The following is a 20,181-nucleotide window of genomic DNA, read 5'->3' on the forward strand; positions in this document are numbered from 1 at the left end:
TCGTGTCCGTTCGTCGACACACACACACACACACACACACACACACACACACACACACACACACACAGACACACACACACACACCCTGTTCTCCTTGAGTCCTGTGGACTTTCCAAGCAGCCAATCATTAGAGCCCGTCCCTCTGCTGTGATGTGGCTGCTAAAATTAGCCTCCTCTCTCTGTGAGTCGACATCTGCCATGACGCACAGTGGAGAGCCAGGTAGCCATGATGCCCAGAGAAAGAAAAATACTTCTCCTTATTCCTTTCTTTACCTTACACCTCCTCCCTTCCCCTTTTCCTTCCTTTTTCCCTTTGCTTTTCTGTCTTTTCTGCTTTCTTTCTTATTGAGCTTCCATTACTCTGTTGTTGCTTTATTTCTTTACCTTAGAGATTCTTCTTTTGTGTCTTTAGCAGGTCTATTTTATTGTCCTCTTCAGTCTGTTAAGTAAAATATTAACCCATTTAAGGCTCAGGTATGAGGTCTGACTGCTGCTGGTTCTGCTTTTGTGATTTCTTTTGACATCACAAAGTGACTATTATTTTGCCAGTATATGTCACAATGCCAGAAGGTGAACGTATTCTTTCACAGTTCAGTCATTTCAGTCGTTGCTTCAAGCTCTTGTCCTTTAAAGTCAAAATTCTTTCTGTAGTGTTTGCATAAAAGATGTCATTCAACTCTATGATGAATTGACTTTCTTATAGTGGTTATTGAAACCTTTTAATAGACATGAATCATTCTATTTAGGTGAATGTATTCAATGTACAAAAGCTAGCTTACAGTTTAGGTTCTTAAAATCTAGAAACATGAACACATAACTGTGTATTGATTCTGTTTTGTATTCACTTCTCAAAGTCACTTTCTTGTTGTCTAAGGGTTTTTCTCTGCAGTTAAGGCATCTGTTGCAGTACAGTTAGTTTCCCTTATTTACAAAAGCTTTTTAAGCATAAATATTAATTATTTGAGTCGGTTTAGGTTCAGTCGGCTGATGAGATAAATTATTTAGGCTCTGTTAACAGTCATAAATCTTTCCACTAACCACCTACCTGACGTGTGACAACCACCAACTGTGAACTGTCATGTCATCAGTTAATATGACTGTCATGTCATATTAAGCTGGGTTATAAAGGTCATCTTCTTCCATTTAAATATACTTAAACAATGTAATATAAAGATTTGTTTAAATTTAGTGATTTAATGTGGTGATCCGTGACCCATCCTTAAAGCCCTCCAGGTTGCCATGGCACCCACTTTGGAACATTTATGGAGGATGTCAGAATAAAAACTGAATATCAAATTCAGTTTAGAGTTATATTTATGCAGCTTTAGCTTTGGTTTAACACTCATCTTTAATTATTTATGATCTGTTGGCATTAAACACGAAATGATAGTATGCAAGCTCATTTTACACTTCATTTATGTTGCATGTAGGGCTGCACGATATATCGTGTCGTGCCGATAAGCGCATGCACGATATTCACATTGCGTGGACGTGCAATTTAAAAAAGAAAAAAATATGTTTAGGACGTGTGATATTAAGTAGGCAAATTTAACTCAAATACGTCATGTCAGGGGTGAGTAAGTGACCTGCCGGCTCTGCATGCACAGCAAACCACCAATCACAAACGGACCCGGTGATCAAAGGTACAAACACTGAATCCTTCATCCGGTTAAATATAGTTAAAAAAAGACCAATTGTATAGCATTAAAGTTCAAGAAAGGATGGTTTGCGGGAAAAAAAAATGTATTTTCTTCAATTCCTGTATGTTTTCATATCGCAATATATATCGCAGGGGGGAAAAAATTGCAATGTCCGGTTTTTCCACTATCGTGCAGACCTAGTTGCATGATTTAACTGATTGTCATTATTTGCACCAATGCTGTGATAAAGCAATATTAAGTAAGCAACATGAGAAAAGTCACTTCTTTATAGTACATTCGGTTTGTTAAGCTGGACTCATGCTGCCCTTATTGCTCACTTGCACCTTGTGGGGTGCTTATATTTGTCGCACCACTATTGCACCCCTTATCACAGCAGAGGAAGCCTTTCTACAGTTTAGCAGTCTAATAATAACAGCAGGATAAAAAGTGAAGGACAGAGCAACCTCTCTCCCTCTCTTTCTATCTGTGCTCTCTTCCCTTTCAATGTCACACAAAAACAATGCTGCTTGTTTCTCTTTCAAGATAACCAGCGAGCCCAACAGAAGTGTGTTATATCATTGGGCCTTTAAAAGCTCTTAAAGCTCTTTGTCTCTGTGCTTCAAGGAAACTGGCTCAGCAGCAACTTAAAAACAGGGTTTATTTGTGCGCTGAATGGCCTGTGTTACTGTGTGCACTGTAATGTGTTAGTTTGTGGGGAAAATGTTGACTTTCTATACGTCCCATTTCTATAGTCTCATTTTGGGATCACTAAAGTTAATCTACCTGTGTGTGTCTTTGTTTATGTGTTAGTTTATTTATTTCCCTGTGTGTGTGTTCAGTTGCGTCACTACTGTATGTACGTGTATCAGTGTCTGCATGTGTTCTTCTATCTGCCCAGATGACTGTGTTTCCTAGTTTGAAATGTCAAACAGTTTCAACAGTCATCTCTAGGGTTTCTGTTTGGCTCATGTTAAAGCCGAGTGGTAATCTATCAGCGTCCGCAGATGGTCAGAGATTACAGTCAGTCCCATGTATAACACAGAGACACAGACTTCCTCATACAGCAAACAAACACGCTGAGTCAGAGCTCGCAGAAGCTTAAAGTTTGCAGGAGAAAGTGAGCGTGTGTTCCTGGAAGAATCAAGATTCAAATAGCCTGGCATTGAGATAAATCATGGGGCAACTGACGGACGTAACGGCAGCACTTTAAGTACACATATCAGTAGTTGTTGTCACAGTATTAGCAGTAGCCATAAATACTCGTTAACCTAGTAGTTGTAGTACAAATAGTAGTTGTAAAGGTTATAGACAGGAATTCCTAAACACTAGCTCTCTTATAAATGGCCGGTTTTTGTCTCATGTCATCAGTCCAGATCTAGATTGGACTTAATGAGAGTGCAGCATGCACACAGCCCATAACTCAACATAGCATACTGACCTACTGACTGACTGACTGGCCAGAGGAATGTGTGTGTGTGTGTGTGTGTGTGTGTCTGTGATTCACTACTACTTGTGTTTGTTTGACCATGTTCTGCTTGTATGGTGCGTGTATGCAACAGTTTCCGTGTGTGTTTTCTTCTCTTACAGTAAGATTGAACTAGGCTTTATAGTATCTGAGCAGCTGAATCCCTTCCATTCCGTTCCTGCGAGGGCTCATAGATCACTCTGCACGGCATGATTGGATGGCTTGTGATGCAAAACAAAACTGATGACGGGGACAAAAAATCTACACTTGTGTTATTGAAATGCAATTGAGTGCCATGTTTTCAGTTTGACAGCCTGTCACATTTACGATGCCCCGAACGGAACGATCCAGAAATGTGCGGCAGATGCAGACGATGTCTCTGCTGTTTAGATAATTGTAGAAACAGTTATTAAGCCAACCTCACAGCAGCATTTCTAGCAGATACTAATGTGTTTTCACCTTGTTGCTGCAGAAAACAAAAATAAATTGTGTAAATAAAGCAGATGAGCAATACACTGAAATGGCCACAAGCAGCTGAATACAATGGATGACTGTGATGAAATATGAATTTATTGCATGCTGAAGGGGGTTTTCTTTCTTATCTGTTGGAAATGTTCTCTGTTATTCCCCCTGCTACAGGAGTTGAGCATCCACTCAATACTTTCATTTGCAAATTATGATTTATCAAATTTGGGAAGCTGAGTTGAAATGGCAAAATCAAATCATATGTTCCTTAGAACAGAGTTATTAAAGTTGATCGATGTGAAAAATCTTTCAGGCAAATAAATAAATGATGTGATAAATGGAGAAAGAAATGCACTTTTTGAGTAATTGCGGACAGAGTTTCCAAGGCTGTTCGAGACTCATTGCACAACAGTCTCTGTCCTCCACAAACAGCCAGAAAAGACATTTGAACTGTCACTCCCGAACATGAGTCTTCATTTGTCTCCTGCTAGAACAAAACCAAATGCATTTCTTTATTTTTGACTTGCATGAAATATCACTGACATTAAAAGGACTCTGTAGATAGAAGACAAACAAGTTACTCAAATCTAATCGCTCTTAAAGGCACTCTCCTTTTTTACTCGATGCATTTTGCCTCTGAGAGAAATGCTCATCATTTCTATTTGACCTTTTACTTAATACACATTTTAGTTTGAGAACAGCTATTGTTCATCTGCCCCGCTACCTTCAGTTTCAGTTAAAAAAGATTCAAACAATGGACGTTAAAGTTGTGTGATTTTGAGTTGGTTGGCGGAAGGTCTACAGTATTCAACCACATTATTTGACGCTTTATTCTACAGTAAATTTCATTATCTGGCAAATTGATTTACATATTTTTGGCACATTATTCTGCAGCTGTATTTTTGAGGATTACCTGATTAACAATAGTTATATTTGGATTTGGGATTCATTTGTTTTCTGGAAAATCAACCAGAGTTTATTGTTTAATAAATAATACATTTTAAGCGGAATTAAACGGCATTTTTAAGCACGCGTGGAAATGTGTGTCGTACACCGCCCCCCCACTTCATTGCCATTTACTACACGTTGATCAGGAGGTTAAGGATCCTGGAGTGGTTCAGAAGATGTGGGGAAACCAGAACCAACGCGCTGGATCTATCTAACCTGTTATATAACACTTCTCTTCCATCTGTCGGCCTGTCACCCATCACTGCATAACGGTCCCAAAAAGAGTTAGAGGATGAAAAGGGCGGGCGGTGGATGAGAGGAAGAGCAGGATGGAGATGTGCTGCAGAGAGAGAGAGAGAAACAAGGACATAAAACTGCAGGAGCTTGTAATAGTTTCCTACACATTAATTAGCTCCAGTCAATCCTGTACAAACACACGGCCATAAAACTGATTTACTGAGATCCCCTCCTCCATCTTATTCTCTTCCTCATTCTTTCCTCTCCTCCCGTTTCATCTCTTTTACTTTTCCTTCGACTTTTCATCCATCCTTTTTTCTGTTCTCTCCCCTTTTCTCTTCCTTTTCCTGATTTTCTCTAGCCTCTTCCTTCATCTCTCTTCTTCTCCCTCTGCCTCTCAAAACTAATTCTAACCCTTTTCCTCCTCTCTTCCTCGTTCCTCTCCTTTCATCTCCTTTTTCTTCCTTTTCTCCTTTCATCCCTTCTCCTCTATTCTTGTAATTTCCTATTGCCTCTCCTCTTTTACCTCCTTTCTTCTTCTCACTTCTTTTATTTTGTTGCCCTTTATCCTCTCTTTTGTTTTCACTTGTATATGCAAGTATGAAGATAAAGCAAGACACTGTAGGTGAATGGAGAGAAAGAGAGAGAGAGAGAGAGAGAGAGAGATTGAGGAGTGGATCGCCCTCTGTCCGTTCTCCCCTCGTAATGCTGAAGGGGAAGGCAAGATTAATCAGGGCCTTGACTCACACACACTTTTCAACACTTATTCATACACACACACACACACACACACACACACACACACACACACACACACACTATTGCATTATTATGTTGTTCTGGCTTGCAGACAGTAGAGAGCCAACAGCAGAAGCAAGGATGCTGCTTTTACATATGGTCTATTCATATAGTGCTCTCTCACACACACACACACACACACACACACACACACACACACACACACACACACACACACACACACACACACACCAGTTTCCTCCTCGTCCGTCCTTGTCTCTCANCAATCCAATATTTAGATGTTGGGTATCCTTTTGTTGAACGGTCTGTTTAAAATGAATTGAAGCATCAGACTAAAAAAGCTTTTGAAAATAGCAGAATATTTCGATTAAGGTCAAAATATAATATTTGTAAATCTGACTCTGAAAGAGTCAGTGCCTCACCAGCCATGAACCCCACCTTACGTCAATGATAGGACCACTAAGTGTAAACAAGGTAAATATAGCTAATGCTAGCTGTGCAATAAGCATGTATACAGGCTAGTATGGCTAATGCTAGCATGTATGCTAACGCTTTCTCATTGTGTTTAAACATCTCCGAATGTCATCCCATAAACACAATACATGTTTATAATCCTTACAGTGTAAGTGTAAGGCTTCAGTGTTTCCCCTAGGATGGAGTCGTAGCAGCGGTGTTAAGCCACGTGGGTCCAGCATAATGTGAGCGCGGAGCGCATGGAATTTTTTAGTGTGTCCGAAGTGCGCCCCGCCAATTTGTTTCTATGTGTCTGCCAGCACAAGAAAGGCTCTTGAGGCCTAGTAACAGGGCCGGTTCTAGCCAATTTGTTGCCCAAGGCGAGATTTTATATATAAGGAATAAATGAAAAATCTCTACAAAAGACATACACTACAAAAACAGAAACTTAGCGACATAGGTAATAGACGTCAAAATGGCTTCAAATGTATTCAGTATTGTATGAGCATGTTTGAATTGGGGGGGTGGACATCACATCCTCTAGGGGGGTCCGGGGGTATTTTTTTGAACATTTTAAAGTAAAATGCTTCAATCTGGTGCACTTTGAGCACACAATTACTAGAGACCTGATCTAGGGGGTACAACTCTAAAACCCCCATATGAAAAAGATCGGTTTACATTTTAATAATCAAATAAGTATGTGAACATAACCAATAACCTAATAATCTAAACACCGAGAGAGTCCTTTACCTCACTGAGCCTCTCAGTCTGACAGGAGAGCTCTCCTCCACCCTGGTTGTAAAAACATCTACTTCTTATATCCGTTAGCGCAGCTAGCACCAGATTCGAATAACAACAGCGCCGGTACCGGTGCGCCCTCTCTCTCTCTCTCTCCCTCGCTCGCTCTCTCGCTCCCACGCTCGCACTTTGGCTGTGAGCTGCGGGCGCCTGATAAGCCAACATCCCCCATTTTCATCACTTACAGCGCCCATCGTACAGGGCAAATGAAAAGTGCAACCGGGGTGAAAAGGGTGTTACATTTACTTAATTATGAATTTTGTTACATCAAGGTCGAAAATTAGGATGAGCGCCCTCCAGATCTGGCGCCCTAGGCGACCGCCCATGTCGCCTATGCCAAAAATCTTCTCTGCCTAGTACATACAGTGGCAATGTCTCAAGATTTAGCAAAAATACACCTTTATTGAACATACAGTAACACAAATACTACAAATCCACATAACAAACAATCACCTGGTACCTGGCTGGCGCCACCCAGCAGCGGCGCGCCGCGCATATCTCTGCAGCGGCGCTGCGCCGCCACTATTTGTAGATAGGGGAAACACTGGACTTTGTTAATCTTTTTCATTTTTTCACAAGTGCCAACACAAGGTAGACCTTTTTCTAGTTTTGAGTGAAATGTCTCAACCGCTATTGGATGCATAAACATGACATTTTTTACAGTTTATTTAGGTCTATATCAGTATTAATAACATGCCACCATCAAGTCAAATGTAAAATCTTTCTTATTTTTTTTGATAATGAACAAATATCTGCACAACGAATGACATTACCATTTAGTGTTCTTCTTAGTTTTGTACAACAAACATTTGACCCTAACAGACTCAAATATTCTTTAAAACCTTTAATAATAATGCATAGAGAAATGTGTCATTCAGCAAAGAACATTTCTAGAGAACAATGTTGAATTTCTCACATTAGGTTTAGAAAAATTCGGTTGGTGGGTCTTTCTTCACAAAAGCTCCTTTAATTCCGCCCCCTCACCGCGCCCCCTCTTCTATTTCTCTCTTATTACCGTGTTTGTCTTCTTAGAAATCCCTTTGACTATTTGTCTTCTTTGTGTAAGTTAGGTCAGGGAGCGAGGGAGAGGTTAATGGAGAGACAGGGAGGGAGCAAGGGAGTCGGATGGCGGAGAAGAGCATAAAGCAGGGATAAGGAGGCTTAAGATTTAATGATAAAATGTAAAGTGAAGTCATACGGTTGATTTGGCACCATTGTGTGTGTTGCTTGTTTCCCTCTCTGTGTGTTGCTTGTTTTTGTGTGTGTGCTGTGTGTGTTCTTGGCAGATGTCCTTGACTATATGACTGATAATATCATTGCTTTAGGTCCCAGTTAGAGCAGACAGACAGACAGACAGACAGACAGTGTGTGTGTGTGTGTGTGTGTGTGTGTGTGTGTGTGTGTGTGTGTGTGTGTGTGTGTGTGTGTGTGTGTGTGTGTGTGTGTGTGTGTGTGTGTGTGTGTGTGTGTGTGTGTGTGTGTGTGTGTGATAGAAGTGTGTATGCTCACATTATGTGTGAGAATGATTGTGTCTGCTTGAATACACACACTCCCTCAGGTCATCAAAACGCTGCCTCACACACAAACCCATCTTGTTTGTTTCTATCCAATCCTCCTACATACTCAATTTGCTATCATTATATACAGTGTATACAGTATTTGAACCTGTATAGGTCTCCAGATTAACATCAACAATTTGTTTAATGGTGACCGTGACCAGCACTTCAGCTTATCCACTTGCTACTTCCTCCTTCCTCTTCATCGCTCCACTTCCTCTGGCAGTAGGTTGTTGGCCTCATTTGTCTCTGGAGTCTCCTCACTTGTGTCTTTTCCTCACATCCTAGTCCCCTTCATATAAGATCTGAAGAAAATGATGATGATATTGAAAGATATGCGAGGATAGAGGTTACACTTTTGCAATAAAATGAGACATCCTAACCCTTCAGCATCATCTAAAGCCATGAGACGATGACAGACAAACCCCCCAAAAGAAAACAGACACATTTGCATAAAGGTCAGGAACACCGCAGATGAAAACCACTCAATCGAACCGAGGCAATGACTTATTACCTAAGCAAGCCTTAGATATGGATCTAGTCAACACCCCACAATGAGGGGATTAAGGCTTTGCCAGATGAATGCTACTCAGAGCTTTTCCACATCTGTTCCATTTATTCGTCACCTCCAATGTTACACCGACGCTTAGTGTCAAGCAGCAATTCAGGCAGAATACAAAAATGCATCATTCTGAGGTTATAGTGGATTCATGTTTAACATGAACTATGGAATAATGCAGGATCAAGTTTGTTTTTTGTCATTAACCCCTTATAAAGTGGCTGGTGGTGATTGGTCAATATGTTCTCAGTTTAACAATTGTTTTTGCTTTGCCTATAAAATGTCTCAAATCGGGGGTCTAAAATCTTGTTTTGTCCACAACTAATATATTGCGCTTACTGTTGAAGTGAATTAAAGAAACCAGAAAATATTAATATTTTAAAGGTCCCATGTCATGCTTTTCCGGTTATTACCCGTCCCCTTGTGTGTTATGTAGCTTTTTCTGCATGTAAACGGTCTGCAAAGTCACAAACCCTCAAAGTACACCTTGTAGCGAGTACAACTCTAACACAGAAAATACCTGTCTATGCTGCCCCAGAACGCCTCGTTGGAGATTTCTCTTTTTCTTCCTGGGTACAGTGACGTATTGGGTATAGTTACGTTATGTGCACGGAGCCGTTACGTTTGGACCAATCTGCGGATTTCTCAGTCTGAGACGGCCGGACGCGGGGAGGCTGCGGGTGGGTGTGTGTGTGTGTGTGTGTGTGTGCACACACAGACTCACAGCCAGGCTGCGGGTGTGTGTGTGTGTGTGTGCTCGGGCTGGGTTCTGGCTGGGTTTCGCTGTGTCTCGCTGTCTCGCAGACCCCACGCAGCAGCCAGGAAACAACACCAGTAATCCAGCTCACACTGTCCGCTCCTCGCAGCAGAGAGCCCCGCAATGTCCCGCCAACACGGCACCCAGATCCCACGCAGCATTCTCATCTGTTTGTCATTGCTGGTGTCATTTTCTGGTTGCTAACAAATGCCATTGTAACACATATAGACACATCAGAGCACAGTGGGCTCCAACAAACCGTTTAGGACAGAGAGTGAATAGCCAGTGTTCGAATTACCCATTTGCTTTCGGGGGAGCCCTATTTATTTATTTTTTTGGCAATCATATAGGCAGACCTGAAAGATGTATATGTTTCCTGTATACATAGCATACTATACAGAGATGCTGTAAGATGCAATGTGAGTTTGGAAAATGGAAAAATGTAAATCTATTCTAGTAGACCTCAACAATGGAATTATGATCAGTAGAAATGGCCATGTCATGGGACCTTTAAAGATTCAGAAAATGTTGACTTCTTAAAAGATTAGGCAAACTGATTCATCAATTTTCATATAGTTGTGGATTAATTACATATTTGATAACAAATTGTTCAAATAATGAATCTTTGCAGCTATTCTCTGAAAACCCAAGCAGGCGTGTTACTGTATACAGGACATCTTCACTGTTTTTGACCATTTAACCAAACTTTTCTATCTTCCCCTCTCCTCTTATGTTTTTTTCTGTATGCAGGTATTTCGTACCGACTTCATCACGGCCATGAAGGTGCCGGACTCGGCCCAGCTCGGCCCGGGTGATTTCTACGTGCTCTCGGACCCGTGGAGACAGGAGTGGGAGAAGGGGGTGCAGGTCCCTGCCAGCCTGGAGGCCATCCCAGAGCCTGTTGTCAGGTAGGACACACACACAAACAACCATGAAGTAAACGAGGAAAAAAGGTTGTGATCTGTTTTTATTAGTGGTTCACTATTAGCTCAACCTCTGGCTGCAGAGACATGATGTCAATATGTGAACACACTGGCAGGGTTCCCACGGTTACAGAGTTCCTCCTGAAGGGTTATGAGATTTGAACTTGTTGTTTGCCATGACTAATAGTTGTTTTGGAACATTTCCAAATTGTCAATGAACTTGTGGGAACTTATGAAATTTGAGATTCTAGTTTATACAACCGTGCAAATTTAATTTGCTCAAGTGATCTTAAAGAATGTGACAAATTGAGTGTGCTGAGATACCACAAGGAATGGTTTTGTATTTTTTTTCAAGAAATACAGCTGTTGTATCAACATTTTTTTTTAAATTTCACATTGGCATTGAATTGTAACAACTTGTGGGAACTCTTTACATAAGGAACAGCTTGTAATTACACTTATTTGCATGAAACAGTATATGTGTTTATGGACTGCATGTACATAAACACAACTTCACAAAAAAGTCAACAGGGACTCAAACTGAGATCTTCTGCTTTTGACTCTTATTTGTACACAAACACACACTGTAGTGAGCAGGTTTTGATGTAACTGCAGGGAATGAAACACACACACACACACACACACACACACACACACACACACACACACACACACACACACACACACACACACACACACAAGCAAGCTGGTGGGCAGATGTGTGCAGACATGCACTTCGACCCACTTATATTCCCTCACACTGTAGATTAGTCTGGGCATGCTCTCTCTCTCTCTCTCGCCCGGCCAGCTTGTTGTAGCTCTCTAGTACTGCAGCTGCTTCACATACCCATGTGGTTTGTTTGGCGTTCTAGGAACTAATGAAAATGCTCAGACTGCCTAGTAATGCCTGTTAAACAGACATGTCATACTGAGAGGCCACACACATACACAAACACACGTATGCTCTATGGGAGACAAATCATCAAGTCATGTGAGATCTGGTCAAATGTTCTGTATCCAGTAATTATAATTTTTTAACCCTGATTTAGGAAAAGCAGATGTGTAGGTAGATTCATTTTCAACAAAAAAGACTAAGTAAATAAAACATTTATTTCTTAAACAAAGATTTCATAGCAAGTGACATTTAGTTGCATGTGAAACAGCCGAACAGCTGTAAGAGTAATACTCTTTTAATGTGTCAGAGTTAAAATCACATTCTTCTAGTTCATACTCTTGACTGGAGTTCAAAGCCTTTCCTCCACTTCTTCGTGTTTTTGGAGCCAATTTGTGCTTTTTGTCCCTTTTTCCAAATCAATCCAAGAATCAGAGTCACTGTGTTGCAGAAAGTTATACATATATTAAATATGTGAAAGACAATACAATAAAATGAGCTAATTAGATGTTTTAGATTCATCAAAAGTGTCTGGTTGGTGATTGTTTCATGCACAAGTTACTAACCATCACATGAAATAACACTTCGTAATAAAACATTTATCAAATCTTATGCCGCAAAATGATGTTGCTTGGGTAATGAAGAAACTAAGGGACCTGAAATTCAACTTTGACTTGACAAGAAGCTCACAGTTTTAAACAAATAAAGTGCAGTTTACAAAGACAGAACAGAGAATGGCTTTCTTCCAGTCTTAATGATGGCAGAAGGAAAGAGTAATACATATTATAGATGAAAATACATAAGAACTCTGTATCATCTCTGATAAATGTGTCTCCCTTTCTGTTTACATTGTCTAATAGGTTAATATCTCAGCAGATACACATAGTGTGAGACACACACACACACACTCACACAAACATTATGGAGCTAACAGATTGAAGAGAGCCTGAAGGCAGGGAGATAGATGAGCAGATAGGGAGAGAAAGAGCAATGGCAGAGATAGATAAGGATAGATGGATGAATGGGGGCTAATATATTATCTTACATGTGATACTGATAGGGTGATGAAGTGATTTACAGTGATGCTGAAATGGAGTGATGATGGATAGATGGCGAGATAGAGGACAAGAGGGGTGAGTCTAAGTGTGACTGAGCTGATGGTCTCTGTCAATGTCCCTGACAACGATTTGTTCATCTTTTTCCTGTCGTGTGTCATCTGAAAGCCATGCTTCTCCTTCCACTCACTCTCTCCTTTTGATATGTTTGGGCTAAAATCACCAGCAATGTTTGAGACTTCCGTGGTTTTACCAGTACGATCTCCTGTGGTTGGGAATTATTCATAGGAAACCTTATTCCAATGCTTAACATGGATGAAGATTTAATGAAAATATCACAAAACTGCCATAAAAGGTCACATTTCAAATTAATTGCATTGGAGAGAAGGGTAACAAAAACAGCTGCTGCTGAGCATGACAGTAAGGATGTTTTGCAGAGGAACAAAATATAAAAGTTACGTTACAAGTCCAAAGCATTCTGCTCAGAACTGCTGTCTCTCAAGGCCTAGGGCTCCATGGATATAATATTGCACAGTAGTTTTGATCCATTGTGTTATAACAGGATGTTGAGATATCCGGTACAAAACTACACATAGTATGGCGGGACAGAAGAAGTGAGGCAAGACTTTCAGTGCAGTGTGATGGCATAAAATCAGAGCAGTGTGCAGAGGCCATGGCGGTGCCACAAGGCTGGACTTGGACAGGGTTGGGCTCACTCTATCCATTTAAAAAAAACAAGGGGCTCTCATTGGTGCAAAGCTTTTGTGAGGATGTTGAAACGGCTCTCACATGTGTTAATATAAGCAGCCCTGTTAGCCTCTTAGCATAACTTAGCACAAAGACTGGAAAAAGTGGAAAGAGCTAACCTTGATCTGTTAAATCGTAACTACATTGGCTAACTAGCACCTCTAAAACCCTGGAAATCAATGTTTCGATTAGTTATAATAAAAAGTTGTAATGGAGGTGATCTTTGGGGCCATATATCTCGGCCTCCGTTACGGATTGTATAGCTTCGTTGTTGGCGAAGTGTATTGATTTGTTCCGCCCTGGAACGTTGCACAGGAAGCGTGTGGTTGTATGTAATTTGTGCATCTGTTTGTCGCGATCTGTGTTTGAGTTTGTCTGTCTCTGTTTCCTGTTTTAGTTTGAAAAGTGTTCCCCCTCCCGTCTTGTCTGTTGCTGGTGATTGTGTTCACCTGGTGCCCTGTGTTGTCTCCTCCCCCCCCACCTGTGTCTTGTTGGTTTGATTAGTCCTGTGTGTATTTAGGTGCCGTTACCCTGTTAATGTGTGAGTGTGAGATCCTTGTTGCTGGTGACTGTGTTCACGTGAGACAGTCATATTGAGGCTGTGTATCATGTACCACAAAGAGGAATAAATGCCCACACCGGGTTGTATTTGAACTCTCTGCCTCCTTGCTCAACGGTCAGCTTCACATAAGTAATGACGCTGATTTCATTTCTAAATGTTGCTTACACTGACATATTTTGTAAACCAAAAAAATGCGGGTAAAATTAGGAGTTTTAGCTATTTCTGTACTCCTTCAACCCTCCTATCCTGTTTCCTTTATTGTTCCTCTCTTGTCTATGTCTTCTGCTCTACATTTCTTTCTTTCCCTGGCTCCCTTCCTTAAACTCCCACCTTTTCCTCTTACTTTTTTTTCTACTTTTTATTTTTCTATGAATAATGACATCATCTCCAAAAATTGTTGGAGAGGAAAAGGGCTGCAGGCCCTGTCTGGTTTTGACAACACTCCTCTTTAACATTTCTCTCTCTCTCTCTTTCTCTCTCTTTGGACCAATTTGGCTGCTGCGGTATGATTTTCAGTAAACTATATAGGCGGATGGTGAAGAGGTCATTATGATTTGATGTTTTTTTTTTGCCTCTTCTTATCAAAACACTGCAAGAGAGTCTCACTCTCCTCCTCTCTCTGTCTCCCGTTGCTTATCCACTTTCTTTCTGTTTTTTACCTACTTTACCTCATACTCCTCTGTCTCTTTTTCCTCTCATGTTTCTCTCTTTCTCCACTTGCTGCCCTTCTGACTTTCCTCTTGCCTTCTTTGGCCGTCCCTGTTATTTAATTACTCACTCCCTCTCTTGTTCCTTTCTCTCTCCCTCTTTCTCTCCATCGTTTTCTCGGGCTGAGTGGAAGTAATTAGCAGTTGCATAACACTGGCTATGTGCAGACAGAGAATGGGTCTTTGGCAGACTCGACAGCCTCGGTCCCCAATGACAACACAGAGCCGCAGAGGGAAATAATCACACATACACATAAGAAGATCTGCATAAAATGAAAAAAAATTAGATATAGGTTATTTAATTTATTGCTTCACTTTTCCCTCTTGCACTGGTGGCCGAGTGAGTGAATGTGAACCCGCTGTTTGTCGTTTGGCTGAACACGTTGGTCTTCTGAACGGCGTGCAAAGCTGCGGCCGCCGGGAGGGAACATCACATGGAGGGAGATGCCTTACCAAAGTGGTTCATAAAATGACTGATTATGCTGATTTTAATTTGTGAAATTGTAATTTCCAATGCTCGGCAGGCATGAAATGTTTCACAGAGTCTTGTTATATTCAAAGATATTGCCATATGTGGTTGACAAACTTCAAGAATCCATGGAATTCATGACATTTTAAGCTTAATTTCAGTTGAGATTGCAGGAGAATAATTTGCACCATTTGCATTACATTACATTACATTACATTTGCAGTGGTGGAATATCAGTAGGTCAGGTTTCGGTCAGGTGTAATCATATGCAAAACTTGGATTAGGCAGGCATGGATGCTATGTAAACACTTTGGTCAACAAGCTGCCCACAGGGGATGTAAGGTATGAACGCTGAGAGGAAGCAGATAGTGTCGCTTAAAATGGCAACAAGGCCTTTTTTTTTTTACTAGGTGTATCCCATTGAGATCATTGATCTCTTTTTCAAGGGAGACCTGCTCAAGTAGGTTCCACATGAAACATAAAAAAACATAAACAGAACAACAAAAGGACATCTTACAGCATCATTACAGGGATTACAATTGACATAACTATCCACATGAACATGTACCAACAGCTTCCGATTGAGTAGCATCCAACCGAGCTTTAAAAACAGACTTTGAGAATCGGAAGGATCGCTTTCTGTTTAATTCCTCCTCTTGATTAAGCAAAAGGCTTGGGTTTGGCTTGGTTGTCATTCTCTCAATAATCGGTCAAGAAACCGGTATTAAATCAAACACAGAGTCTGGTTTATATCTCAACAATTTGGCAAGATATTTTGAAGATATCGCCAGCAGACATGTTACGTTTTTCAAGAAAAGCAAGCAAAATATAGAAACTCTCCCAAACAGGCAATTTTATACCATTAGCCTGCATGTTTTATGAAAGTCTGACAGCTTCCTGAACACATCATAACATTACAGAGGTGCCAGTTCAAATGTTGTACTGCTGAAAAAACATTTGGTCATTTGTAGAGATTTTTTCTAGGTCTAATATTGTAGGTGATTCAGACTGAATTATCTTGGTCCTTCCCCAGTACACCTGATTGAACCGGGATAGGCCTTTAGAGAGTGGGGAAGAACATATGGCACCGTTTCCTTTCAGATGCGGGTACAGAAAGGAAGTACCGGCAAACATAATTTGAATACCTGTAGAACATCTTACAGCAAGTAAAGCCATGGGTTTTTATTCAGTATACAGGCTGTTTCTCTTCATATATATTGAAAAGCATCAGTTTGAACATGCGTGCACACACTCAAACACACACACAAACAGTGTAGCAGTGGGTCAGAAGGCTAATCGGCTGCTAATGACTCTGTGACTGTCTGTTCAAACACACACACTGGATTGAAGAGAGCCTGAGGGCAGAAAGATAGATGGAGAGAAGGACAAATAGATGGATAGTGAAGATAGAGGGCAGTCTAAATGTCACATGATGTAAAGCTGTAGCTATATTTAAGCTAAGAAAGTACCTTGACATTCAGCCATAGTTTATTTTGTTCTTATTGTATTTAATAATGTGTACTCTCAAGTCTCAAAGTCCGCTTTACACTGCATTTCAACATGCGCAAGACTGTTTAAAAGACACGTAAAAAGGTATATTCCTTCTCTGTATTGCACATTTTCCTTTGTTCTTTGAATAAATATTTAACTTCTGTAACTTTATTCAGGAGTCAAGAAGACATTCAATAAATAATGACATTTATTTCTCCTCAATTTATCTGAAACCAACCAACTGAAGGTTGTGACAGGAGCACTGATGCAAGTGCATAAAGGACAAAGTAAAAACACTATAGGAAAGCAGCGGGTAAAAGAGTGATGGTTAGATGTCTAAAAAACCCTTGAGGGATTTGAATTGCCTTGCCCAGCTGCAGCCCTGTCCATTAATAAGTCACTGTGTGCGTGTGTCACTTGTATGTGCATGTATTTGAAGTACTCACATTTCGTCTACGTTTGTCGGCTTGTATTTATCAGTACTTTCACAACAACATCTGGAAATTCCTGTAAGATGAATGCGTTCTTTCCAAAACAGCTCTTTATCAGATGATAAGATGACTAAGAGCAGCCTCATCATGTACAGGGTCAGAGAGTGCACTTACAACTAATGACTTCCACACACACTGCTGATGTTTGTTGTCTTTTGTATTGGAGCTCTTATTGAATGTTGTAAAGGACTAAGGGGCTGGTTTGTGTTCAATCTGTTGCTCTGGGATGTTTTACTTTATCTGGAAGACATTCAACTCCGAAGATATGTGAAGGGACAGATGGATTTGATGAATTAAATACTTTTCTGTATAATATACAGTATAATGATTTACTGCCTGCCTGAAAGAACTTCCATACATCCTACTTAATGTAAACTCAGACTTGTCTGGAAGAGTTAGTGATTTGAAACATGTCTAAAATCTCAAACAAAGGTTATAATTGTTTAGTTTGCCCCACTAGCTACAGACAGGGGTATTCTTAAGCAAGATCTCTATTTGGTAATGCTATTTGTGAGGGGGGGGGGGGAGATACAATCTGGTTGAGTTTCAGACTGCTTTCCATGATTACTTACTAAATAGCGGACTGAGTGATGGGATACTTACTGAATTGATGACTTTATAAGTACCAACTAGACTTCTTGATGATGTGACTAGCAGCAGGGTATAAATCTAAGGTTTTCTAAACAGAGATGGATTAATCCATATCTCATGACTTACTGAACTGTTGATGGACAGTCTATTACAGAAACAAATGTACCCACATTAACCCATCACTACATTGCTAGGAAGGTTCATCGGGTATGTTTTGACCACAGAGTGATTTAACCGAAAGTTTCTTTTGGCTGCATGTGCGAGTGAATATGATAACTTTATTTCTTAAAGTATGGGCTAGGGGGCCAAATTGGACTCTTGTGCCTGAATCTGGTAGTTTCCTACATGACAATACTAATAACATGTTATAGTGAGAAATTGTTTATGATCTCTTTCCTGGGTAAGGGGCTTGATACACTTCCCGTAGAGGCTTGAGGGGAACCATAGTGGCAAATAAATCAACATAATAATACATGCTCATGTCTGTGTGAGTTCATTGGGTCACTGGGTACATATTTCACCCACAGTTAATGGAGACAACTGAACCATGCATGGTTGATTCAGTCATTGACTGGCAGTGTATCTGACCAGTTTGCTGGCTGACCGGTATATTGACTGGTTGGATAAATGGCTGCCAATTGGCTGCCAATCTGACAACTCTTCTCTTGCAGTTGTCTCTTTTAATTAATGGAACTGCTTTGCCACTTGGCTGACTTGTTGCTTCCCTGTTGGATTTATTTGTTTCTTGACTTAATGAAAAACATTGTTGAGGTATGCTCGCTGTCTACTCTTTGCCATTAATCTTTTTGTGCTTCTTCAGCTCTTGACTAGTTCAGTGGGTCTCTCACTTACCACATTTCAGTCTCATTGCCTGACAGGTCAACCGACCGCAGTGACCACTTGCCTGGGTGACTTGCTTGTCGACTGCCTGGCAGAACAGCCATTTCCTTGACTGAATGAATGAATGGATGACTGGAAGGTCAATGAGTGGTTGAATGAAGATATTAAATAAATTCCCTACCCTCTCATCACCACAGTATGTGGCTGGGTCCCGGGGAGCTTTATTAATCACAGAAAAGACAAGCTCCCTTGTTTGCTGACTGACATTGGCAGTCTGAGGGAACTTATTGAACTAATGGCCATTATCCAAGAATGAGAATGACTGCTGGAGTGGTCCATCTTTGTCCAAATATTTGGGCCAGCTGCCTGACTTTATTGACTGACTGGCTGGCTGGCTTACTGACTAGCTGGCTGACCTCAGTAATTTTTTTTGGAGAAGTCAGAACTGGCAGGCTGACTCTACGACTGCAGTGACTGTGTGTTGGCCAGAACTGAGCCGTTTTCTGGTTCCAGCAAGTGAGTCAGGATTCAGCTAAACCCATTCACCTCTGGAGGCCTGCAGGCAAAGACTGGTTTCAGCTTGGGGACTGGAACCTGGGAAATTGTAAAAATGTCACCTCCAACAAAAATGTTTGATTTGCTAAATTGTGTGTGTTGGATTTGGCAAAGCAGCCTGCCAAAATCCAAATGGGTTGGCATGTGCCCATATTCCCCACCCAGAGATTCAATTGAGTTATTTAACCTTTATTTAACCAGAGTGCTGTTATTAGTTGCATTGACAAAAAAGTAATTTGGAGGCTGGACCAAAAAGTTGTTTGTACAGGGGTAGAGTTTGAAGAAGAGAACTCCAGAGTTGATTGATAAATGCAGCCTTTCTCAAATGGCATTGTATGAAAAATAGTTATGTGTGTGTTTTTGGGTCTGTGTGAATAAAAACAATTCCTTGGATCACAACCCATCATGTTTGGCGTGTGTGGCTGGTAGTGTTTACTGCAGGCTACTCCCTGGGCTCAATGTGGTTTGGTTTTGTGTGTATTTATGCGTATATGCATGTCTTTGTTCCCCACATAGATTTCATGTGTCATGTGAGTTAACCCCAAGAGCCATGTGTGGGAGTCTGGATTGTGTGGGTTAAGGGGCCTGCATTTGCGGATTCATAGTTTATCTATGCGTGTTTTGTTGGTATGTGTGTGTGATACATGTGAGTTACCCCTGTGGTATTTTCTCGTAAACACTCATACATCTAACATGGGAATATCATCCACTTCTTCTCTTGCTCTGCTACACTCTCTCTCTTATTCAGACTCAAACACACTTATTTACTCCATTTCACTCTTTCTTCACTTTAAAGGAGTAGTTAGCATCATCTCTTCTGCTACAGTAGTTCCTCTGTGGTAATGTCACGGTATGTGAAACAAGCAGGACCCAAATGCAGATTTAACTGAAAACTCCCTTTATTTCAAGGCTATGAGATATATATACAATGACAAACAGAACACTCACCGCAGAACTAGTCAGGGAACAAGGACGAACCGACCAAGACAGACAGAAAACCCAGAACTTAAATACACACAAGACTCAATCACACAACAAGACACAGGTGAGGAGGGAGGAGAAAACACAGGGACCCAGGTGAACATAATCAGACAATTAGACACACCAGGGAAACTAATGACAAGACAATAACCCAAAGGGAAACGTGACATGGAAAACAGCAAAAACACCCAAACCTACAAAACTATAAACATGACATAACATGAGAATCGTGACATAACC

General features: G+C 40.7%; 1 protein-coding gene across 1 annotated transcript in view; it reads left to right on the forward strand.

Moving 5' to 3' along the window:
* The window catches only part of LOC104948511 (protein Jade-2-like), a gene marked incomplete at its 3' end in the record, with an annotated part of 98,377 nt that overhangs the window by 41,279 nt on the left and 36,917 nt on the right, over nt 1-20,181 (forward strand). The window contains exon 4 of the mRNA XM_010774715.1: nt 10,388-10,545. Within this exon, the coding sequence (XP_010773017.1) occupies nt 10,388-10,545 (158 nt within the window). The remainder of the gene's footprint in view (nt 1-10,387; nt 10,546-20,181) is intronic.

The sequence above is a fragment of the Notothenia coriiceps genome, unplaced genomic scaffold (genome assembly GCF_000735185.1).
Source record: "Notothenia coriiceps isolate Sejong01 unplaced genomic scaffold, NC01 NC01_scaffold00014467, whole genome shotgun sequence".
Lineage (NCBI taxonomy): Eukaryota > Metazoa > Chordata > Actinopteri > Perciformes > Nototheniidae > Notothenia > Notothenia coriiceps.